Genomic DNA, 23363 nt, shown 5'->3' with positions numbered 1-23363 from the left:
GCAGTGGCGGCTGTGACATGCCCTGCTGTCGCCAAGGTGGTGCTGCCCAGTGGCCCCCGCCCTCCTCCCTCCTCCCCAGCCGCTGCGGCTGTCACCTTGCCCCAGCCGTGCAGTCCCAGGAAACCCCCCAGCGAGGGGGCCGCTGCCAGCCAGGTGCAGCCCCACTCGCCAGAGAAAGGGCCCCGGGACGCCAGCTGAGACGTGGCATCTGCCCCCCCTGTGCCTCGCTCCCGACCCGCAGCCCCGGCCAGCCCAGGAGCAGGACCTTCAGGGTGCAGTGAGGCGCCAGGGAGCCTGCCCCTCACCCTGCAGCGCCGCCCTTGGCTGGTCAATGGCCCCAGGGCAGTGCCAGCCAGCGGCCCCAGGGCCCCTTCCAACTGGGGGGTCCAGTCAAAGATTGCAGTGTGTGCTCACCCTGCCCAGCCCCACAGCCGGTGCGGGGTGAGCCCAGCTGGCTCTGCCCACTGCTGAGGGGCACCGCATGGCTGGAGCCCACAGGGGGCAGGGATCAAGCAGCAAAGCACCACGCTTGGGGCAGGCTGGGGGCCAGCCCTGCCATCCCCTCCGCAGGCAAGGCCGCTCCCCGCGACTTGCTGTGGGGCAGAGCTGCCCCTGGCACCACTGGGGGCAGCCAAGCTGAAGAAGGAGGCTGGGCCACAGGGTACAAAACATGGTGATGTTCCTTTACTAATACATGACAGAGGCCTGGGCAGAGCTGGCCCCAGCGCCAGGGTTGGGTGCCAGCCACACAGGCTGCTGGAGCCAGGCCTAGAGGGTGCGGAGCTGCCCGCCAGCACCGCTCCTGCGTGCCCCGGTGTGGGGCAGGGTCCTGGGCCGGGGCGGGGCGGCGGGGGCCTGAGCAGGGGCTGTGCAGAGCGCTGTGCCGCAAGGCGTGGGTGCAGTGGGGACGGGCCCGATCGCCCCAGGCCAGGAGCAGGGCGCGGGATGATAAATAAGGAGGAGGTGCCCGGTCACTGGGGTGTTGGGGGGGCTGGCTGCAGGGGTTGTGGGGACAGTCCTGCAGGGTTCCCAGCCTGGAGCGCCCCAGGAGCTACTGGAGAACCCCCACGCAGCAGCTGGCCTCTGGGAAGTGCTGGGCCCAGGGCCTGCCAGGGGGCGGGGGCTGTTCGGGGCAGGGCCTGGGAGCCAGGCGCCCGCATGGAGCACAGATCAGGCCTGGGAGAGACCTCAGGAGGCCACCTGGTCCCAGCCCATCCCAGGCAGGCCAGGCCTGCTCCAGCACCAGCTCGGGGGGCTGCCTGCTGCAGCATGTTGGGGCCTAGCATCCAGGTCCCCAGGCTTGCTGGGGCAGCGCTGCCAGCTCAGGCTCCTGGTGCCGGGAGCTGTCCCGCGCGCAGAGGCCAGGCCAGGGCGGTGGGGGATCCCCCTCCCTGGGGCACCCGGTCTGGGAGCCCTGGGCCGGAGCTAGGCAGCCTCGTCCCCCTCGCCCAGGTACAGCAGCACGGCACTGAAGACTGTGAGCGGCTCGTCGGAGGAGTGGGCCAGCTGGCCCGTCACCAGGTCCACGCACAGCGTCTCGCCGGCTGCCAGCTGCAGCAGCAGGTTGAAGACGCCCAGGGAGCCGGTGCTGGGCTGGTTCTCGGCCACAGGCTTGTTCTCCAGCCCCTCAGGCTGGTAGCCCCCCGAGTCGCTGCGGGCGATGCCCTGGTTGGAGCGGGACAGCACGGCCTCCAGCTTCTCATTGCGGTGCCCCGTCAGCACCGCGCTGATGAAGTACCGCCCGGCCACCGGCACTGTGAAGATACCTGGGAAGGGAACCAGGCAGTGAGGCAGGACTGGGGCCCTGGGGCCCCACTAGCACAGCTCCGGGGTCAGTCCCCAGCCCCTCATGCCTGGCCCATGGCCCCCGCTAGGGTCCACCCCCCTGTTACCAGAAGGGGGCGCTGTGCGGGGGTTTACAGGGGACTCCCAGCAGGGGGCACTGACAGTCTGGGGGGTGTTACAGGGAACTCCCAGCAGGGGGCGCTGTGTGTGTGTCGGGGGGGGGCGGGGGTTACTGGGGTCTCTGTATGCATGCGCGTGGGGCTTACAGGGGACTCCCAGCAGGGGGCGCTGTGTGCGTGGGGGGGGGGTGTTACGGGGGACTCCCAGCAGGGGGCACTGAGAGTCTGGGAGGGATTACAGGGAACTCCCAGCAGGGGGCGCTGAGAGTCTGGGGGGTGTTACAGGGAACTCCCAGCAGGGAGCAGTGTGCAGGGTGGTGGAATTTACAGGGAACTCCCAGCAGGGGGTGCTGTGTGTGTGGGGGGGGGGGCGTTAAGGGGGACTCCTAGCAGCAGGCACTGTGTGCGTGTGGGGGTTTAACAGGGGACTCCCAGCAGGGGGCGCTGTGTGCATGCGTGTGTGTGGGGGTGTTACAGGGGACTCCCAGCAGGGGGCGCTGTGTGCGTGTGCGTGTGGGGGTTTAACAGGGGACTCCCAGCAGGGGGCGCTGTGTGTATGCGTGTGTGGGGGGGTGTTACAGGGGACTCCCAGCAGGGGGCGCTGTGTGGGGGGGTTACGGGGGACTCCTAGCAGGGGGCGCTGTGTGCAGGGCGTTTTTTACAGGGGACTCCCAGCAGGGGGCGCTGTGTGCGTGTGTGGGGGGGGTTACGGGGGACTCCCAGCAGGGGGCGCTGTGCGCGTGTGTGTGTGGGATTAACAGGGGACTCCCAGCAGGGGGCGCTGTGTGCGTGGGGGGTTACAGGGGACTCCCAGCAGGGGGCGCTCTGTGTGTGGTGGTGGTGGTGGGGGTTTACAGGGGACTCCCAGCAGGGGGCGCTGTGTGCGTGGGGGGGGGGGTGTTACGGGGGACTCCCAGCAGGGGGCACTGAGAGTCTGGGAGGGGTTACAGGGAACTCCCAGCAGGGGGCGCTGAGAGTCTGGGGGGTGTTACAGGGAACTCCCAGCAGGGAGCAGTGTGCAGGGTGGTGGAATTTACAGGGAACTCCCAGCAGGGGGTGCTGTGTGTGTGTGGGGGGGGGCGTTAAGGGGGACTCCTAGCAGGGGGCGCTGTGTGCAGGGCGTTTTTTACAGGGGACTCCCAGCAGGGGGCGCTGTGTGCGTGTGTGGGGGGGGGTTACAGGGGACTCCCAGCAGGGGGCGCTGTGCGCGTGTGTGTGTGTGTGGGATTAACAGGGGACTCCCAGCAGGGGGCGCTGTGTGCGTGGGGGGTTACAGGGGACTCCCAGCAGGGGGCGCTCTGTGTGTGGTGGTGGTGGTGGGGGTTTACAGGGGACTCCCAGCAGGGGGCGCTGTGTGTGTGGCGCGGGGGGGTGCTGTAGGTCACTCCCACCATGTGGCACTGCTCACCGGTGTAGGGGTCATACGCGTCCCCGTCGTTGAGCAGGACCCTGTCAAAGGGGATGGTTCCGGGGTCCACGTGTGGGGACGTCAGCGCGGCCGAGAAGGCGACTCTGGGCACCACGGCTGCCTCGCCCACGGGGCCTAGCACAGAGACAGGGTCATTGTGGGGCCCCCTGGCCACAGCCCCCTCCATGCCCCTGGCAGCTCTGCCCTCCCCCAGCCCCAGTGCCTGGGACCTCTGCCCAGCTCCAATCACCCCATCCTGCCACGCCAGGGCCCCATCTCATCCCTTTTCCGCTCTCCCACCCCGTGCCCTGGAGCCTCTTCCCAAAACGTGGCCAGCACCCCCTCAGCCAGGCCACCCTGCCCAGCCCCACTGCCAGGCTGGGCACAGGGCACAGGCTGCTCCACCCCACAGCAGGGCAAGCCCCCCCCACGCCCCAGCCCGGCCGCCAGTCTCACCTTGCTCACCAGGGAGCCCTGCAAGAGAAGGGAGAGGGCAGGTGAGGTGAGCACAGCTAGGTGTGCGTGTTCGGCAGGGCAAGGACGGGCTCAGCGGGCTACTGGGGGGGGGTCCAGGAGCTCTGCCGGGGCACGTGGGGAGTGGGGTCTGGTGGGGTGCACCCTGTGCTGAATTTTGGGGCAAACGTACAACCCCTTTGCTCCCATGATGGGCCGTACGATGCCGAAGCCCAGGCTACACAACCAGAGCCCCGCTTGGGAGACCCGACCGGAACCTGCACTAACCTGGGGCCAAGCAGGGGAGGGCCCAGAGATGCCCTCAGCCACATCAGGCCTGTCTCAGGGGACTAGAAGGGACCTCAGAGGCCACTGAGTCCCAGCTCCTGCCCTCACGGCAGGGCCAAGCACCAACCCTGAAAGATTTTCCTTTAATCTTACCTGCCCCAGAACCTCGAAAGGCCCCTCGAGGGCTGGACTCACAACCCTGGGTTCACCAGGCCCTGGCGCTAACCACTGAGCAGCCCCACCCCACTGACTGTCACTCCCTGACAGGCTGTGAGGTTATTGACTCCTGAGGGGCAGCCCCTGGTCTATGGGGGCTGCTGAACGCGGTGCATAAGAGAGGGCGATGGCTGTGAAAATCCCTGTGTCTTCTTTCCACAAGCGCCAATTGCCTCTGCCAATGCCAGGCCCTCGCTGCCTGAGCGAGAGGGCGGCAGGCGCCCAGGGGGTGGAGGGAGGGACTAGGCTAGCCCCATATGGCTGTGGGGTGATGAGTGTGCACACTGACAGCTCTGGAGAACCAGGCGTCGTCCTCAGTCAGCCTCAGCACAAGGGGACGACACACGAGTAGAACTTAAGACAGCGAAGAGACTTCAAAAGCGCACAGGTCCTGCAACCGGTGCAAAACCCACTGGGGCCAGGGCAGGAAAGCGGCCGTGAGAAGGGGCTGCTCAGCCTCAGACTCCAGGTTCGGGATCCCGGCCCGGCTGAAAGAACCTGGGCCCCATCCAGGCTCCGGCTTCCTTAGCTTGGCCGAGGAGCTGACAGCGAGCGCCAGACTGGTACCGATCACACCGGCTGGCAAGACGGTGAGTGTGTGCGTGAGGTGGTGCCAGCTGCGTCTCCGCTGCGTTCCCAGGGAACGCGCCGCACTGCCCTTTCCCCGAGAGCTCCCGTCAGCCGCTTACAAGCCAAACGCTGTTTGCACCAAATCTTGTGCCAGGTGGGCCAAGGGAGGGGGTCTGCTGAGAGCTGGGGATTGGCTGAACCTACTCATGGTGGCCTCATGCAGGCATGGATTTGGTCCGTGGCGTGAGACGTACGGGCGCTGGGCTCGCGTGGGAAACGTTCGCTTCTGGGAGACCTCAACAGCAGGTGCAGCAACCCACAGGGAAAGGCCCCTAGTGGGGGAAGCCGCACCTCGCGACAAAGGGCTTGTGGGGGCCAAGCCCCAGCTGAGGGACTCGGCTGTAACCTGCCATCCAGCAGACAGACCACAGCTGGGTGCCTAACAAGGACTCGGACAGGGGACCTGCCCAGGTGACAGGCTCCATCTCCGCTGGATTCCCCACAGGGAGAACCAGGGAATTCCCTCCACAGGGGCCAGGGGATAAAGGGCCCTGGGGCTCCTCCGTCTTTGTCTGCAGCCCAGCTCCTCCCTTCAGGAGCATCTCTGCTCCCAGCTGAGCCCGGAAGGATCGCTGACCTGCCCTCACACAGGACGTACTCCAGAGACTTAAGGCAGCTGCCTGCCCCCCTCTGCTGCCGCCTGCGCCGGGACCGCCGGGACCGGTGTGCAGCATTGGACTGCTCTGACCGTTTTACTCTCACCCATTTCTTTCCTTATTAATAAACCTTATGTAACATAGAACAGTACCAGAGAGGAGCCGGGCTAGTCTATACACTATCAAAACAAAACAGCCGTCTAGTAGCGCTTTAAAGACTAACAAAATAATTTATTAGGTGATGAGCTTTTGTGGGACAGGGGTCCGTCCCTGTCCCACGAAAGCTCATCACCTAATAAACTATTTTGTTGGTCTTTAAAATGCTACTGGACTGTTTTTTGTTTTAATCTTATGTGATGAAGTAGGGGATGGGTGTGTGGGGCTCACAGAGGGTGGGGGACTCCTGCTGAGGGTGACCTGGTACCCAGGTGACACCTCTGGGCTGCAGACAAAGGGGGAGGTGGAGCCTGAGGGGTTTGAACTGGAACTGGGAGTTGGAAGCAGTGACTCTGGGCTGGGAGAGAGAGAGACAAAGGAGGGGGCAAGGCCCCAGCTCTGGGGGCCCCTCAGGGCCTCCTCTCCCCAGCATGGATGGGACTGGCTGTCTCTGCTGGCTGCACTGACTCCTCTGTACAACGCTGTGTCCTGTCAGCTAATAAACCTGCTGTTCTCCTGCTGAGTGAGAGTCACTCCTGCCTGCGGACGGGGGCAGAGCTTGGGGACCCTGAACCCCATCGCACCTTTAGACCCGAGATCCCAAAGGACGGGCCCAGGGCGCTCGGGGGTCAGATCTGAGGTACACGCTGACCCGGGGTGGGGCTGGAAGAACCTGTGTGGCTTTGGGGAGGTTGGTTTCCATAACCTGCCCCTGGGGGGGAGAGAACTGCTTGTGTGCCTGCTTGCCGGGCAGTGTGGCCACACCAGCGCTCGGTGTGACGGGTTTGGTGCCTGACAGTGAAGGACCCCAAGTCTGGGGCTGTACGTGGCCCTGTTCTGAGCGATTTGCCCTGCTTGGGCTCTCACAGCTGGGGCTGGAACACCCCCAAGATCATAGAATCACAGACTGCAAGGCGGGGGAAGGGACCTCAGGAGGTCACCGAGTGCAGCCCACTGCATAAAGCAGGATCAACCCCAAATATATCATCCCAGCCAGGACTTTGTGAAGTCGGAATTAAGCAACCTCTAGGGATGGAGAATCCACCACCTCTCTAGGCAACGCATTCCAGTGCTTCACCAACCGCCTGGGGAAGGAGTTTTTCCTAATATCCAACCTACACCTCCCCCTCTGCAACTTCAGACCATTGCTCCTTGTTCTGCCATCTGACACCACTGAGAACAGCCTCTCTCCATCCTCTTTAGAGCTCCCCTTCAGGAAGTTGAAGGCTGCTATTAAATCACCCCTCAGTCTTCTCTTCTGTAAACTAAACAACCCCAAATCCCTCAGCCTCTCCTCATACGTCTTGTGCTCCAGACCCTTAATCATTTTTGTTGCCCTCCGCTGAACCTGCTCCAGCAAATCCACATCCTTTTTATACTGGGGGGCTCAAAACTGGACACAATATTCCAGATGTGGCCTCACCAGTGCCGAATAGAGGGGAACAACCACTTCTCTAGATCTGCTCGAAATGCTCCTCCTAATGCACCCCAATATGCTGTGAGCCTTCTTGGCTACAAGGGCACACTGTTTACTCATATCCAGCCTTTCATCCACCATAACCCCTAGGTCCCTTTCCATCGTACTGCTGCTGAGCCAGTCGGTCCCCAGCCTGTAACGGTATTTGGGATTCTTCCGCCCCAGGTGCAGGACTCTACACTTCTCCTTGTTGAACCGCATCAGATTTCTTTTGGCCCAGTCCTCCCATTTATCCAGGTCCCTCTGGATTCTCTCTCTACCCTCCAACGTATCTACCTCTCCCCCTAGTTTTGTCTCATCCGCAGACTTGCTGAGGGTGCAATCCAGTCCCTCATCCAAGTCACTAATAAAGATGTTGAATAACGCTGGCCCCAGAACCGAGCCTTGTGGCACTCTGCTTGAAACAGACCACCATCCAGATATTGAGCCATTGACCACTACCCATTGGGCCTGACCATCAAGCCAACTTTCTATCCATCTTATAGTCCAAGGATCCAATCCATACTTCCTCAGTTTATGGGCAAGAATGTTGTGGGAGACAGTATCAAAAGCTTTGCTGAAGTCAAGGTATATCACATCCACTGACTTCCCCATGTCCACAGGCTTGTTACCTTGTCATAGAAGCTAATCAGATTGGTCAGGCAGGACTTGCCCCTGGTGAATCCATGTTGGCTACTTTTGATCATTTTCCCCTCTTCCAAGTGCTCCAAAATGGATTCCTTCCATTATTTTCCCAGGGATTGAGGTAAGGCTGACGGGTCTATAGTTCCCTGGATTGTCCTCCTTCCCTTTTTTCAAGATGGGCACCACGTTTGCCTTTTTCTAGTCATCCGGTGTCTCCCCTGATCTCCAAGGGTCTTCAAAGATAATGGCCAAAGACTCGTCAATGACCTCTGCCAATTCCCTCGGTACCCTGGGGTGCATTAAATCCAGACCCATGGATTTGTGCACATCTAGTTTTTCTAGATGGCTCAGAACTTGTTCCTTCCCCACAGATGGCTGCCCTCCACCTTCCCATGCTGCATTGTCTGGGACCGTCGTGTGGGAGTTGACTTTGTCTGTGAAGACTGAGGCAAGAAAGTACTGAGCACTCCAGCTTTTCCTGCATCATCTGTCACTAGGTTACCTCCCTCATCCAGTAACGGCCCCACACCACCTCTGCTAACCCTCTTATTGTTAACGCCTGTTTTAACCCTTCTTGTTACTCTTCACATCCCTTGCCAGCTGCAGTTCCAGCTGTGCTTTCACTTTCCTGATTACCCCCGGCATTCTCCTCCTTAGTCAACTGTGCCCTTTCCATTTCTTGTATCCATCCTTTTTAAGCTGATTCAGGATTTCCCTGCTAAGCCAAGCTGGCTGCCTACCCCGTTTGCATTTCTTACTATGCAGTGGGAGGGGACTACAGGGGATTTGGCGAGGCAGAAGCAGTGGGGAAGGTCGGGGATGGGGGGTGTGATGGGGTGGGGGCAGCGGGGGGGCTCAGCGAGGTCAGGCGTTAAGCAAGGGGGGGCAGTGGGGATGGAGGAAATCCAGGCTTGTGCAGGGGTACAGGCTGAGCACCCTGGGGAGGGGCATCTGGGCTAGCAGGGCAGGCGGTTTGCGGCCCAGGCCTCGTTCTCCCCATGGAGGGTGTGGGTCACACAACCCAGGCACAGCCAGCAAACAGAGGAGGGGTCCCAAGGCCACCCAATGGCTGGGAAGGGAGCAGGACTGCAGGATGGGGGGGAGCAGGACTAGGGGTGGAGGGGAAGAGGGACCAGCAGAAGCTCTGCAAGGTGGAACGTGGCTGGGGGGCAGGCTGGGGCGGGGCAGTAGCGCAACAGCTGCTGCAGGCCTCAGAAGGGGCAGGGCCAAGGGCCGGTTCCCCCAGGGTGACAGCCCGGCAGAGCAGCACAAAGGGGCCCGGTGCTCCAGCACTGCCAACAGGCCGGGCCCCAGGGAAGGGCCCCGCCAGGGCAAGGGGCCGGGATGCAATGGGCAGGGGGTGGGGAGGGTCCTGCTCAGCTGCCCGGGGGCTGGGCTACTACTCACCTGGGGGTCCCATGGGGCCTGGTTCTCCATCCCGGCCAGAGGGGCCAGCTGGCCCTGGGGGACCATTTCTTCCCATGGGGCCTGCGGGGCCAGGGGGGCCTGCAACACAGCCCAGAGAGTCAGAGCTGTAGCCCCCCGCCCCACCCGCACCTCAGCCTGCCCCTCCCGGGACCATGGGGGTGGTGGCCAGGCCTCGGCCCTGTGCCATCCCGGCTCCTCCACCCACCCTGTGGTGCCAGTTCCTGTCCCTGTGCCCTGCCCCCCTGTGCCTCCTGGAGCCCTGCCCTGTGTCCCCCAGAGCCCTTCCCCCCTGACCCCCGAGCCCCCCGGAGTCCTGCCCCCTGCTCCCGTGTCCCCCAGAGCCCTTCCCCCCAAGCCCCCCAGAGTCCTGCCCTGTGTCCCCCAGAGCCCTTCCCCCCTGACCCCCGAGCCCCCCGGAGCCCTGCCCCCTGCTCCCGTGTCCCCCAGAGCCCTTCCCCCCAAGCCCCCCAGAGTCCTGCCCCGTGTCCCCCAAAGCCCTTCCCCCCTGAACCCCCCTGTGCCCTGCCCCCCTGTGCCTCCTGGAGCCCTGCCCCGTGTCCCCCAGAGCCCTTCCCCCCTGAACCCCCCCAGAGCCCTGCCCCCCGCTCCCGTGTCCCCCAGAGCCCTTCCCCCCGAGACCTCCAGAGCCCTGCCCACCTGGAGCCTCCTGGAGCCCTGCCCCCCCCTCCCCCCCCATGCCCTTCCCCCCTGAACCCCCCAGAGCCCTGCCCCCCAAAGTCCTGCCCCATGTCCCCCCGAGCCCTTCCCCCCGAACCCCCCCGAGTCCTGCCCCGTGTCCCCCCGAGCCCTGCCCCCCCGAAGTCCTGCCCCATGTCCCCCAGAGCCCTTCCCCCCTGAACCGCCCCTTCCCCCTGCTCCTGTGTCCCCCAGAGCCCTTCCCCCCTGACCCCCGAGCCCCCCGGAGTCCTGCCCCCTGCTCCCGTGTCCCCCAGAGCCCTTCCCCCCAAGCCCCCCAGAGTCCTGCCCCGTGTCCCCCAAAGCCCTTCCCCCCTGAACCCCCCTGTGCCCTGCCCCCCTGTGCCTCCTGGAGCCCTGCCCCGTGTCCCCCAGAGCCCTTCCCCCCTGAACCCCCCAGAGCCCTGCCCCCGGCTCCCGTGTCCCCCAGAGCCCTTCCCCCCGAGACCTCCAGAGCCCTTCCCCCCTGAACCCCCCAGAGCCCTGCCCCCCAAAGTCCTGCCCCATGTCCCCCCGAGCCCTTCCCCCCGAACCCCCCCCGAGTCCTGCCCCGTGTCCCCCCGAGCCCTGCCCCCCCGAAGTCCTGCCCCATGTCCCCCAGAGCCCTTCCCCCCTGAACCGCCCCTTCCCCCTGCTCCTGTGTCCCCCAGAGCCCTTCCCCCTGACCCCCGAGCCCCCCGGAGTCCTGCCCCCTGCTCCCGTGTCCCCCAGAGCCCTTCCCCCCAAGCCCCCCAGAGTCCTGCCCCGTGTCCCCCAAAGCCCTTCCCCCCTGAACCCCCCTGTGCCCTGCCCCCCTGTGCCTCCTGGAGCCCTGCCCCGTGTCCCCCAGAGCCCTGCCCCCGGCTCCCGTGTCCCCCAGAGCCCTTCCCCCCGAGACCTCCAGAGCCCTTCCCCCCTGAACCCCCCAGAGCCCTGCCCCCCAAAGTCCTGCCCCATGTCCCCCCGAGCCCTTCCCCCCGAACCCCCCCGAGTCCTGCCCCGTGTCCCCCAGAGCCCTTCCCCCCTGAACCCCCCAGAGCCCTGCCCCCCCGAAGTCCTGCCCCATGTCCCCCAGAGCCCTTCCCCCTGCTCCTGTGTCCCCCAGAGCCCTTCCCCCCTGAACCGCCCCTTCCCCCTGCTCCTGTGTCCCCCAGAGCCCTTCCCCCCTGAACCCCCCAGAGCCCCGCCCACCTGGAGCCTCCTGGAGCCCTGCCCCCCAGAGCCCTTCCCCCTGAACCCCCCAGAGCCCTGCCCCCCTGTGCCTCCTGGAGCCCTCCCCCATGTCCCCCAGAGCCCTTTCCCCTGCTCCCGTGTTGCCCAGAGGCCTTCCCTCCTGAACCCCCAGAGCCCTGCCCCGTGTCCCCCTGTGCCCTGCCCCCCTGTGCCTCCTGGAGCCCAGCCCCGTGTCCCCCAGAGCCCTTCCCCCCTGACCCCCCAGAGCCCCGCCCCCGTGTCCCCCAGAGCCCTGCCCCCCAGGGCGTACCTGCCAGGTCCTGGTGTGTGAGGTTGCGCACATGGCCCCAGAGCTGCAGCAGGGAGGCGTTGAGGGCACCCAGGCGGGGCGCGAGGCTGCCCAGACGGGCGTCCTGCAGCTTGGTGAGCAGGGCCCCGTGGGTGTGCAGGGTGCTGTTCACCTCCCGCAGGCAGTCCCACAGCCCGGCCACGTGCGTGCCCAGCCCCTCCTTCACCCGGCGCAGGCTGCCGGCCACGGCGTCCAGCCGCTCGCACACGCCCTCCAGCTTGGCCAGCCGGTGCTCCAGGCCGGCGCCCGCCCGCCGGCACTCCCCCGCCTGGCCGCCCAGCTGCTGCAGCTGGCGCGTCACCCCCTCCAGCCGCTCCTCGCTCTCGGCCGCCCGCTCCGTGGCCTCGGCCTGCACCTTGTTGATCTCGGCGATGATGCGGTCCTTGGTGGAGCCCAGCTGGCGCAGGTCGGTCTGGTGCCGGTCCACGGTGCGCTGCAGCCCCCGCAGCGAGTCGTTCAGCGAGCTGAAGCTGAGGATCACCTCGGAGAGCTCGCCCTGCAGCGACCGCAGGTCCACGCCCGAGGCGCCGCCGAAGACGCTGAAGCCGTCCAGGGGCTTGGGGGCCTCCGGGGGCTCCGGCCGGCGGGGCAGCAGCGGGGGGCAGGCGCCGGCGCACGCCGCCACCTCCCCGCGCAGCCGGCCCAGCTCCTCCTGCAGGGCGGCGCAGGCCTGGCTGCAGCTGCCGTGGCTCTCCCGCAGGGCGCCCTCCAGCTGGCCCAGCCGCGCCCCCGTGCGGTTGAAGTAGAGAGTCAGCTCCGCGCCCCCCGCGCCCGGCAGCCGGCTCTGCAGCTCGCCCAGCTCGCCCACCACGTGCTCCAGCGACGCCCCGTGGGCCCCCAGCAGTTCCCGCAGCTGCTCGCTCTGGGCCTGCAGGACCCGCAGGGAGTCCGCCAGCCCCTCGCCGGTTCTGCCGAGCTGCCGCAGGCCGGAGCCCAGGGTGTTCAGCTGCGCCTCGTTCTCCAGCACGCGGCGGCCCAGCTCCCCTAAGGTGTCGCTGAAGTGGTCCTGGCTGCCCAGGCCGGGCTCCGGGGGCGTGGGGCAGGGCTGGCTGCACCCCGCCTGGCCCTGCAGCTCGGCTGCGCCCTGAGCCATGCCAGCCCGCAGCGCCTGGACCTCGCCGCTCAGGTTGGCCAGGGCCTGCTGCACCTGGGCCTGGAAGGCACCCAGCTGGCCGGCCACGCTGGCGAGCTGGCCCTCGGCCCCGCGCAGACGCGTGCCAAGTTCCCCAGCCAGCCGGGGCTGCTGCCCGGCGCGGAGCGCCTCCAGGCTGTGCTGCGTGGCGTTCCAGCGCCCCTCCAGCCCTGCCAGGCGGCCCTCCAGCGCCCGCCCGCCCACGCTGTGCTCCAGGCGCCCGCTGAGGCCGGCGACGGAGCCAGAGAGGTGCTCCAGCCCCCGCTCCAGCGCGCCCACCCGGCTGGGCAGCGTCTCCAGCTGGGCGCAGCAGTCCTTGGGCAGGCGCCCCGCCAGGCCGCTGACGTGCCGCTGGATGCTCTCCACTGCCTCCCGGTTCCGCTGGTCCACCGAGCTGAGCAGCTTCTCCAGGCCCCGCATGCGGTCGCGGTCCTCAGCCTGCTGCCGCCGCAGGCCCTCGGTGCCCGCCAGGCAGGCGCCGCAGGACTCCTGCACCCGCTGCTCCACCTCCTGCAGCAGCAGCGTCCCGCCCGCCGGTGCCCCCGGCCTGGTGCTCAGGCGGCTCAGCTCGGCGTCGTGGCTGGAAACCCTGTTGTCCAGGAGCTGCAGCTGCTGCTGGAGGTCGTGGAGCGTCTCCTTCATCTCGGGCGGGTCGGCCGCATCTGCCGGCTGCTTGCCATTGAGCGCGGGCTCGGCCGCCGCCCGGCGCCCCTCCTGCCGCAGCTTCTCCGTGCTGGCCTGCAGGTCCTGCAGCTGCCTGCTCAGGCTCCGCACCTTCTCCTCCAGCTGCCTGACCTTCTCTGCCTCCCCCCGGCCTGCGGGGACAGCGCTGAGTGGGCGGGGCTCCCCCACTGGGCACGCCCCCCCGCCGGAGCCCCCCCCGGCCTGCGGGGACAGCGCTGAGTGGGCGGGGCTCCCCCACTGGGCACCCCCCCCCCGCCCGAGCCCCCCCCGGCCTGCGGGGACAGCGCTGAGTGGGCGGGGCTCCCCCACTGGGCACGCCCCCCCGCCAGAGCCCCCCCCGGCCTGCGGGGGACAGCGCTGAGTGGGCGGGGCTCCCCCACTGGGCACACCCCCCCCCCCGCCAGAGCCCCCCCGGCCTGCGGGGACAGCGCTGAGTGGGCGGGGCTCCCCCACTGGGCACACCCCCCCCCCCGCCCGAGCCCCCCCCCGGCCTGCGGGGACAGCGCTGAGTGGGCGGGGCTCCCCCACTGGGCACGCCCCCCCGCCAGAGCCCCCCCCGGCCTGCGGGGACAGCGCTGAGTGGGCGGGGCTCCCCCACTGGGCACGCCCCCCCGCCAGAGCCCCCCCCGGCCTGCAGGGACAGCGCTGAGTGGGCGGGGCTCCCCCACTGGGCACACCCCCCCCCCCCGCCCGAGTCCCCACTGTGTTGTGGCTGTGGGTCCCTTGCCCCAGCTGTTCCTTTCAGGGTGGCGGGTGGCCCGGCTGCTCTCTGCCGAGTCCCACGGGGGGTGGTGGGGGTCCCAGGATGCCCTGAGCCTTGGCCAAGGGCAGCGGGAGCTGTGAGTGGCAGGGAGGCCGGTTACCCTTGACGGCATAAGGGACCGGGGACTACTCTGCCCCCAGCCACCTCCCGCCTGCCCCCCAGGCTCCTCCCCGAACCCCAGCTGCCCCCCACTGCTCCCCACCCCCACCCCAGCCACGGGTACCTTCCCCTCCCAGGCCGCTGAGGGGGTTCCCAAAGCCGGAGAGCGTGGGGCGGCCAGGCCGGGGCCGCGGGCGGCTGGTGGTCAGAGGGGGGCCCTGGGCCGGCCCCTCCTGGCAGTCGTCACCCGAGTAGCCGTGGCAGCACTTCCACTCCAGGTCAGAAACCGTCTTGTGAGCCACCTTATAGCGGGGCCGCAGGAAGCTGCGATACCTGCCGGGGCAAGGCTGGGGGGTGAGACGGTGCTGCTGCCGGGGGGCACCGCTGCTGGGGGGCAGCGCTACTAGGGGGCAGCGCCTCAGCCTGGGCTCACAGGGGTGTGACGTGACACGGGCACGGGGCGGGGGGGGGGGGTCACGGCCTCGGCTCACAGGGGTGTGACGTGACATGGGCACAGGGCGGGGGGGGGGTCACGGCCCGGGCTCACAGGGGTGTGACGTGACATGGGCACAGGGCGGGGGGGGGGGGGTCACGGCCCGGGCTCACAGAGGTGTGACGTGACACGGGCACGGGGGGGGGGGGGGGGGTCCACGGCCCGGGCTCACAGGGGTGTGACGTGACATGGGCACAGGGCGGGGGGGGGGGGTCACGGCCCGGGCTCACAGAGGTGTGACGTGACACGGGCACGGGGGGGGGGGGGGAGGGCGGGGGTCACGGCCCGGGCTCACAGAGGTGTGACGTGACACGGGCACATGGGGGGAGGGCGGGGGTCACGGCCATGTTATTGCCCGCCAGGCCGTTTGGCCAGACTCTTCTGGAGTTCTCCAATCTGCTTTGGCCCTCGCGCTCCTGGGCTGCTCCGGGCCGGCTGCCAGATCCGCCGCCTCCGTCTCCCCCCTTCTCCAGAGCAGCTGGGAGTAGGACTGACCCTGAGGAACTCCACGAGTGTCGCCTGTCCCGCGTGAGCAGCTGCCGGGGAGTCCCACCCTCTGTCCTGCCTGCGACCCCTTCCCCAGGAGCGCTTCACTCCCGGGAGAGCCCCGGCGAGGGGCCCGGGCCAAGACCCTTGGGAGCCCCAGTGATCCGGGCTGCCGGCCCCGGGGCGCACGTTGCCGGCCGCCCAGCAGCTCGGGCAGGCGGCTTCCCCGCGCAGATCCCCCCGGACCTTGGCCCAGGGAACCTCCTTCTCCCGCCGGGCCCTACGTCACCCGGGGCCGCGCTGCGACTCCCCCCGCCCGCACTCACGTCACGACGCGGGGGCACTGGAGCTGCCCCCAGCCGCAGGGCTGGTAGTCCGGCTTGACGAAGGTGTCCAGGCCGTCCTCCACCACGCAGCTCACCGAGCGCGGCACCACGTAGGCGCACCAGTTCCTGCGGGGAGCGGGCTCAGGCCGGGCGGCACCGGGCACGGCGCCTCGTGGGCAGCCGGTCCCGCCCCCGGCCCAGCCCCACGTGCAGCCAGCGCCGCCCCACGCCCCGCCCCCGGCCGCAACGAACCCCGCCCCCGGCCCCGCCCCACGTGCAGCCTGCCCCGCCCCCGGCCGCACCGAACCCCGGCCCCACCCCACGTGCAGCCAGCCCCGCCCCCGGCCCCGCCGCACTTGCAGCCGGCCCCGCCCCCGGCCGCAGCGAACCCCGCCCCCGGCCCCGCCCCACCTGCAGCCAGCCCCGCCCCCGGCCCCGCCCGCAGCGAACCCCGCCCCAGGCCCCGCCCCACGTGCAGCCACCCCGCCCCCGGCCGCAGCGAATCCCGCCCCCGGCCCCGCCGCACGTGCAGCCAGCACCGCCCCCCGCCCCGCCCCACGCTCAGCCATCTCCGCCCCCGGCCGCAGCGAACCCTGCCCGCCGCCCCGCCCCACATGCAGCCAACCCCGCCCCAGGCCCCGACTGAAGACAGTCCCCGCCCCCGGCCCCGCCCCCGCCTGCAGCGAGCACGGCCGCCAGCCCCTCCCCCGCCCGGAAGGAGCCCTGGCACCGCCCCACGTGCAGACGGCCCCGCCCCCAGCCCGCCCCTGCCTGCAGCGAGCCCCACCCCCGGCCCCGCCCCACCTGCAGACAGCCCCGCCCCCGCCTGAAGCGAGTACCGCCCCCGCCCCCACGTGCAGCCAGCCCCGCCCCAGCCCCGCCCCTGACTGCAGCGAGCTCCGCCCCCACGTGCAGACAGCCCCACCCCGGCCCCGCCCCACCAGCTGACGGCCCCGCCCCCGCCTGAAGCGAGCACGGCCCACCAGTAACACCAGCCCCGCCCCCAGCCCGCCCCACCTCCAGACAGCCCCGCCCCCAGCCCCGCCCCCTTGCAGCCACTCCCCCCGCCCCCATGACCCCCTGAGGCAGACTGTACCCCCATCCCCAAGTGCCACCAGCCCCGCCCCCAGCCCGGCCTCACGTCCAGCCAGCCCCGCCCTCTGTACTACCAGCCCCGCCCCCACGTGCAGCCAGCCACGCCCCGCGCGACCCTACTTGCAGCTAGCCCCCCTAGTGCCATCAGCCCCACTCCCAGTGTAGCCAGCCGGCCCACCCCCGCCCCGACCCCCTGAGGCAGACAGCCCCACGCCCCCAATGCCACTAGCCCTGCCCTCCAAGTGCAGCCAGTCCCCCGCCCCCCAGTGCCCCAGCCCCACCCCCCACTGCAGCCAGTCCCCCCACCCCCAACCCAACCCCGCCCCCCAGTGCCACCAGCCCCGCCCCCCACGTGCAGCCAGCCCCGCGCCCCAGACTCCGAACACACAGCCACCCCCCAGCCCCGAGGCAACGTCCCGGCTGACTGCCCACAGACAATGGGGCTGTTACAATTCCCCTCCTTCGTCTCTGCCCCGCCCGGTGCCCTTTGATCGCGGAGCGGAAGTGGGGGGGGAATCGGGGCTACATTTGTGCCTGGTGAGGTGCCATGCCCCTCCCCCAGCCCCTCGGGCACGTGGGGCAAAGGCCAGTTCAACGCCCACCGGCTCTGGGGTGGGGAGGGTGGCTGGGGGGTGCCCCACTGGCAGTGTTACGCCAGACAGGCCTAGCATTGCACAAGGGGCGAGGGGGCAGGGCCCCCTGAGGTGCTTCCCAGAGGGCTACCCTCCAGCTGGCCCCATCTCCGGGGGGGGGGGCAATAGGGCCCAGCCCTTTCCCAGGCACCCCCCATCCCCAGCCTGTGGTTCCCCAAGTCTTCCCCCCCACTGCTTTGCTGCCCCTAGCCTCCCCCACTCCGGGCCAGGGGGCGGGGCTGGCTGCAGTGGGGCTGGGGTTGCTAGGACTGGGGGCATGTGGAAGGGGGGAGCACAGAGCCCCCCTTGGACCCTGCCCGCCCTCAAAGCAGGGGCAACCTGGTGGCTCAAGGGTGGCTCTGCCCAACCCCCGCCAGCTCAGTGGTGTAACCACGGCTGTGCCCACAGCTGCCCCCCGCACTGCGGGACCCAGTGACACCCTCCCCCGGGACTCCTATTGGGTCAACAAACACAACCAGGCTGGGCTCAAGCAGCTGGAGGAGCCACATGGGAGGTCCTGTAACCCCAGCCCAGTTGGTGTTGCTCGGGGGAGGATCCCCCCTTGTCTCCCTGCCCCCCATGCCGGGCTGGTGCTGCTCAGGGGGCTTCCCCTTGGCTCCCTGCCCCCCTGGCTGCGCCTCTGCCGCCTGGCAGCACCCCCATGCTCCTAGCACTGCCCTGCCCCCGCCCAGTGTACCCCCATGCTCCTAGCACTGCCCTGCCCCTGCCCAGTGCCCCCCGTGCTCCTAGCACTGCCCTGCCCCCGCCCAGTGTACCCCCGTGCTCCTAGCACTGCCCTGCCCCCGCCCAGTGTACCCCCATGCTCCTAGCACTGCCCTGCCCCTGCCCAGTGCCCCCCGTGCTCCTAGCACTGCCCTGCCCCCGCCCAGTGTACCCCTGTGCTCCTAGCACTGCCCTGCCCCTGCCCAGTGTACCCCTGTGCTCCTAGCACTGCCCTGCCCCCACTCAGTGCCCCCCGTGCTCCTAGCACTGCCCTGCCCCCACCCAGTGCCCCCCGTGCTCCTAGCACTGCCCTGCCCCCACCCAGTGCCCCCCATGCTCCTAGCACTGCCCTGCCCCTGCCCAGTGTACCCCGTGCTCCTAGCACTGCCCTGCCCCCGCCCAGTGTACCCCTGTGCTCCTAGCACTGCCCTGCCCCCGCCCAGTGTACCCCTGTGCTCCTAGCACTGCCCTGCCCCCACCCAGTGTACCCCCGTGCTCCTAGCACTGCCCTGCCCCTGCCCAGTGTACCCCTGTGCTCCTAGCACTGCCCTGCCCCCACTCAGTGCCCCCTGTGCTCCTAGCACTGCCCTGCCCCCGCCCAGTGTACCCCCATGCTCCTAGCACTGCCCTGCCCCTGCCCAGTGCCCCCCGTGCTCCTCGCACCGCCCTGCCCCCACTCAGCGTCCCCTGTGCTCCTAGCACTGCCCTGCCCCTGCCTAGTGTACCCCCGTGCTCCTCGCACCGCCCTGCCCCCACTCAGCATCCCCTGTGCTCCTAGCACTGCTCTGCCCCTGCCCAGTGTACCCCCGTGCTCCTAGCACTGCTCTGCCCCCACCCAGTGCCCCCCGTGCTCCTCGCACCGCCCTGCCCCCACTCAGTGCCCCCTGTGCTCCTAGCACTGCCCTGCCCCCGCCCAGTGTACCCCCGTGCTCCTAGCACTGCCCTGCCCCCGCCCAGTGTACCCCCGTGCTCCTAGCACTGCCCTGCCCCCGCCCAGTGCCCCCTGTGCTCCTAGCACTGCCCTGCCCCCACCCAGTGTACCCCTGTGCTCCTAGCACTGCCCTGCCCCCACCCAGTGCCCCCCTGTGCTCCTAGCACTGCCCTGCCCCTGCCCAGTGTACCCCTGTGCTCCTAGCACTGCCCTGCCCCCACCCAGTGCCCCCCGTGCTCCTAGCACTGCCCTGCCCCCACCCAGTGCCCCCCATGCTCCTAGCACTGCCCTGCCCCTGCCCAGTGTACCCCGTGCTCCTAGCACTGCCCTGCCCCTGCCCAGTGTACCCCATGCTCCTAGCACTGCCCTGCCCCCGCCCAGTGTACCCCTGTGCTCCTAGCACTGCCCTGCCCCTGCCCAGTGTACCCCTGTGCTCCTAGCACTGCCCTGCCCCCGCCCAGTGTACCCCTGTGCTCCTAGCACTGCCCTGCCCCCACCCAGTGCCCCCCGTGCTCCTAGCACTGCCCTGCCCCTGCCCAGTGTACCCCTGTGCTCCTAGCACTGCCCTGCCCCCACTCAGTGCCCCCTGTGCTCCTAGCACTGCCCTGCCCCTGCCCAGTGCCCCCCGTGCTCCTCGCACCGCCCTGCCCCCACTCAGCGTCCCCTGTGCTCCTAGCACTGCCCTGCCCCTGCCTAGTGTACCCCCGTGCTCCTCGCACCGCCCTGCCCCCACTCAGCATCCCCTGTGCTCCTAGCACTGCCCTGCCCCTGCCCAGTGTACCCCCGTGCTCCTAGCACTGCCCTGCCCCCGCCCAGTGACCCCCGTGCTCCTCGCACCGCCCTGCCCCCACTCAGTGCCCCCTGTGCTCCTAGCACTGCCCTGCCCCCGCCCAGTGTACCCCCGTGCTCCTAGCACTGCCCTGCCCCCGCCCAGTGTACCCCCGTGCTCCTAGCACTGCCCTGCCCCCGCCCAGTGCCCCCTGTGCTCCTAGCACTGCCCTGCCCCCACCCAGTGTACCCCTGTGCTCCTAGCACTGCCCTGCCCCCACCCAGTGTACCCCTGTGCTCCTAGCACTGCCCTGCCCCTGCCCAGTGTACCCCTGTGCTCCTAGCACTGCCCTGCCCCCGCCCAGTGCCCCCTGTGCTCCTAGCACTGCCCTGCCCCCACCCAGTGTACCCCCGTGCTCCTAGCACTGCCCTGCCCCCGCCCAGTGCCCCCTGTGCTCCTAGCACTGCCCTGCCCCCGCCCAGTGTACCCCTGTGCTCCTAGCACTGCCCTGCCCCCACCCAGTGTACCCCTGTGCTCCTAGCACTGCCCTGCCCCCGCCCAGTGTACCCCTGTGCTCCTAGCACTGCCCTGCCCCCACCCAGTGTACCCCTGTGCTCCTAGCACTGCCCTGCCCCTGCCCAGTGTACCCCTGTGCTCCTAGCACTGCCCTGCCCCCGCCCAGTGCCCCCTGTGCTCCTAGCACTGCCCTGCCCCCACCCAGTGTACCCCATGCTCCTAGTACTGCCCTGCCCCCACTCAGTGCCCCCCATGCTCCTAGCACTGCCCTGCCCCCGCCCAGTGCCCCCTGTGCTCCTAGCACTGCCCTGCCCCCGCCCAGTGTACCCCTGTGCTCCTAGCACTGCCCTGCCCCCGCCCAGTGTACCCCTGTGCTCCTAGCACTGCCCTGCCCCCACTCAGCGTCCCCTGTGCTCCTAGCACTGCCCTGCCCCCGCCCAGTGTACCCCCGTGCTCCTAGCACTGCCCTGCCCCCGCCCAGTGCCCCCCGTGCTCCTAGCACTGCCCTGCCCCTGCCCAGTGCCCCCCGTGCTCCTAGCACTGCCCTGCCCCCACCCAGTGCCCCCTGTGCTCCTAGCACTGCCCTGCCCCCACCCAGTGCCCCCCTGTGCTCCTAGCACTGCCCTGCCCCTGCCCAGTGTACCCCTGTGCTCCTAGCACTGCCCTGCCCCCACCCAGTGTACCCCTGTGCTCCTAGCACTGCCCTGCCCCCACCCAGTGCCCCCTGTGCTCCTAGCACTGCCCTGCCCCCACCCAGTGCCCCACGTGCTCCTAGCACTGCCCTGCCCCCGCCCAGTGTACCCCTGTGCTCCTAGCACTGCCCTGCCCCCGCCCAGTGTACCCCTGTGCTCCTAGCACTGCCCTGCCCCTGCCCAGTGTACCCCTGTGCTCCTAGCACTGCCCTGCCCCCGCCCAGTGCCCCCTGTGCTCCTAGCACTGCCCTGCCCCCGCCCAGTGCCCCCCGTGCTCCTAGCACTGCCCTGCCCCCGCCCAGTGTACCCCCGTGCTCCTCGCACCGCCCTGCCCCCACTCAGCGTCCCCTGTGCTCCTAGCACTGCCCTGCCCCCACCCAGTGCCCCCCGTGCTCCTAGCACTGCCCTGCCCCCGCCCAGTGCCCCCCGTGCTCCTAGCACTGCCCTGCCCCCACTCAGTGCCCCCCATGCTCCTAGCACTGCCCTGCCCCCACTCAGTGCCCCCCGTGCTCCTAGTACTGCCCTCCCCCCCCACAAGCTCCCGTGCCCCCCACCCAGCACCCACACATCCCTGCCAGGGGCCCCGGCCCAGCAGTGCCCCTGCCCCTGCATGCCCCCCCGACGGTGCCCCACCCTCCGTGCCAGCCCCTGCCTGTCCTGGGCACATCAAGCAGCAGGACAAGGGCCTGTGGGGGGCAGGTGGCTGCATGCCAGTCGCTCTGCTCCAGGGACCACCTCCCTGGCAAGTGGCTCCCTGTGTGCCCGGCTGCCCCAGCCCCCCACGGCGCATGGGTGTCCCCCAGCGCCCCCCAGCTCACTGGCCCGCATGCTGCTGCCTGCCCCCGCCTGGTCTACGCAGGCCGAGGGTCAACAGCAGCCCTGAGCCCCTCCCCCAACCCCTCCCTACCCCAATCACCATTCTGCCCCTCCCCCAACCCCTCTGTACCCCAATCACCACTCTGCCCCTCCCCTAACCCCACGCTGCCCCTTCCCCAACCCCTCTGTACCCTGATCCCTCACTCTGCCCCTCCAGTCCGTCTGTACCCCAACCCCACTCTGCTGCTCCCCACTTCCTCTGTACCATGACCCCCCACTCTGCCCCTCCCCAACTCCCCTGTACCCAACTCTCCTCAACCCCCTGCTCCCCCACTCCTCCATACTCTGACGCCCGCCCCCCCAGCTCCCTCTATCGTGTGCCCCCCTTCCTTGCCCCCCCCCGGCACAGACACAGGAATCTGCCTGTCACGGTCTGGGCTTGGGGAAACTGAGGCAGGGGCAGGGCCGTGACCCGCCAGAGCCCCCCCCCCACAGCTGGGCTGTGCCCTGAGGCTGACCTGGCCCCACGACGCGCCGCCATAGCCAACGCCCCCTTCCCCCCCTCGCCCGCCCGCCCAGCAGCCTTGTGCCAGGGGCCCACCAGGAGCCTGCCTCGGGGGGAGCCCTTGCCCTGCGGGGACCCGCCTGCCCAGGGCGCCCCCAGCCACGCAGCTCCCCAGAGTGCCAGCGCTCGCAGCGAGGGCCCCCCGGCTGGCTGCCCCCTTACCTGTGGCGGCTGGCGGGCCGGGGGCCGGGCTGGGCCTGCACAGGGCCCTGGGCCGCGGCTGCGGGTCCCTGGCTGAGCGGTGGGGCGGCCCCGCTGTAGAGGCTGTAGCGGGAGGGGTAGTTGGCGGCCCAGGCGGCCCCGGCCAGCAGGCAGCAGAGGCTGCCCCAGAGCCGCGCCACGGCCATGCTGGGCGCGAGGTGTCGGGCCGTCCTCAGCCGCTCATGGCTCCCGCGCCGTCCGGCCGCCCGTCTGTCTGTCCACACGTCCCCACTGGCTCGGGCTGGGCCTCCCCTCCGCCTCCCTGCCTGGGCCAGCCCCCTCTGCAGCACCACAGCCGCCAGCTGTCAGACCAGCCCCCCACTTCCTGCCCCCGGCCCACTGCCCCGGGCCCTCGCCCCCCCAGTGCCTGCCAGGGGCTTTTCTGCTGCTCCACTCCCGGCCCCCCCGCGGCCCCTCCCCCGCCCAGCTCCGCTCCCACATCTGCTTCTCGTTAGGGCCAGCTGGGCTGGGGAAACGCCGAAAACGGGAAACGCCGAGAGGCCGGGCAGGGGGCCAGGGGCTGCACAGCAGCCAGGACGGCAGACGCTACTGAGCGGGGTCCCTGCCGGGCCCTGCTGCCGGGCTTCTGGCCCTGCTGGGGCCCCCCGCTGCCTCTGCCGCCTCCCAGTCCTGTCACTGCGCCCCCAGCCCCGTCACTGCACCCCCAGCCCCGTCACTGCACCCCAGCCCCTCTGCAGAGCCCCCAGCCCAGTCACTGAACCCCCAGCCCCATCACTGCACCCCAGCCCCTCTGCAGAGCCCCCAGCCCCGTCACTGCACCCCCAGCCCCGTCACTGCACCCCAGCCCCTCTGCAGAGCCCCCAGCCCAGTCACTGAACCCCCAGCCCCATCACTGCACCCCAGCCCCTCTGCAGAGCCCCCAGCCCAGTCACTGAACCCCCAGCCCCTCCACAGAGCCCCCAGCCCCGTCACTGCACCCCAGCCCCTCTGCAGAGCCCCCAGCCCCATCACTGCACCCCCCCAGCCCCTCCGCAGAGCCCCCAGACCTGTCACTGAACCCCGCAGCCCTGTCACTGCACCCCAGCCCTGTCACTGCAACCCT

At 69.3% G+C, this 23363-nt stretch overlaps 1 protein-coding gene across 4 annotated transcripts; it reads right to left on the bottom strand.

Annotated features, from left to right (window-relative positions):
* Positions 1–669: 669 nt before the first annotated feature.
* EMILIN1 (elastin microfibril interfacer 1) lies at positions 670–22613 on the bottom strand. 4 transcript variants are annotated; one of them, XR_012645162.1, is made up of 9 exons: positions 22262–22613; positions 15361–15486; positions 14180–14388; positions 11339–13324; positions 9160–9258; positions 3769–3786; positions 3313–3447; positions 1177–1766; positions 670–1139 (listed from the first exon to the last, which is right to left on the bottom strand). XR_012645162.1 is itself a non-coding variant. In XM_074991541.1 (8 exons), exons 1-8 carry the CDS (start codon positions 22444–22446, stop codon positions 1426–1428), a joined length of 3099 nt encoding a protein of 1032 aa, XP_074847642.1. In that variant the 5' UTR covers positions 22447–22613; the 3' UTR covers positions 670–1425. The 4 variants fall into 4 exon arrangements, 3 of the variants coding, with proteins under 3 accessions (XP_074847642.1, XP_074847643.1, XP_074847644.1); XM_074991541.1 differs by having other exon boundaries at positions 670–1766; XM_074991542.1 differs by having other exon boundaries at positions 670–1766; positions 11339–13309.
* Positions 22614–23363: the final 750 nt, after the last annotated feature.

Source organism: Carettochelys insculpta, chromosome 3 (assembly GCF_033958435.1).
Source record: "Carettochelys insculpta isolate YL-2023 chromosome 3, ASM3395843v1, whole genome shotgun sequence".
Classification (NCBI taxonomy): Eukaryota; Metazoa; Chordata; order Testudines; family Carettochelyidae; genus Carettochelys; species Carettochelys insculpta.
Note: the sequence above shows the minus strand (reverse complement) of the source record. Positions and strands in the feature narration are given on the sequence as shown.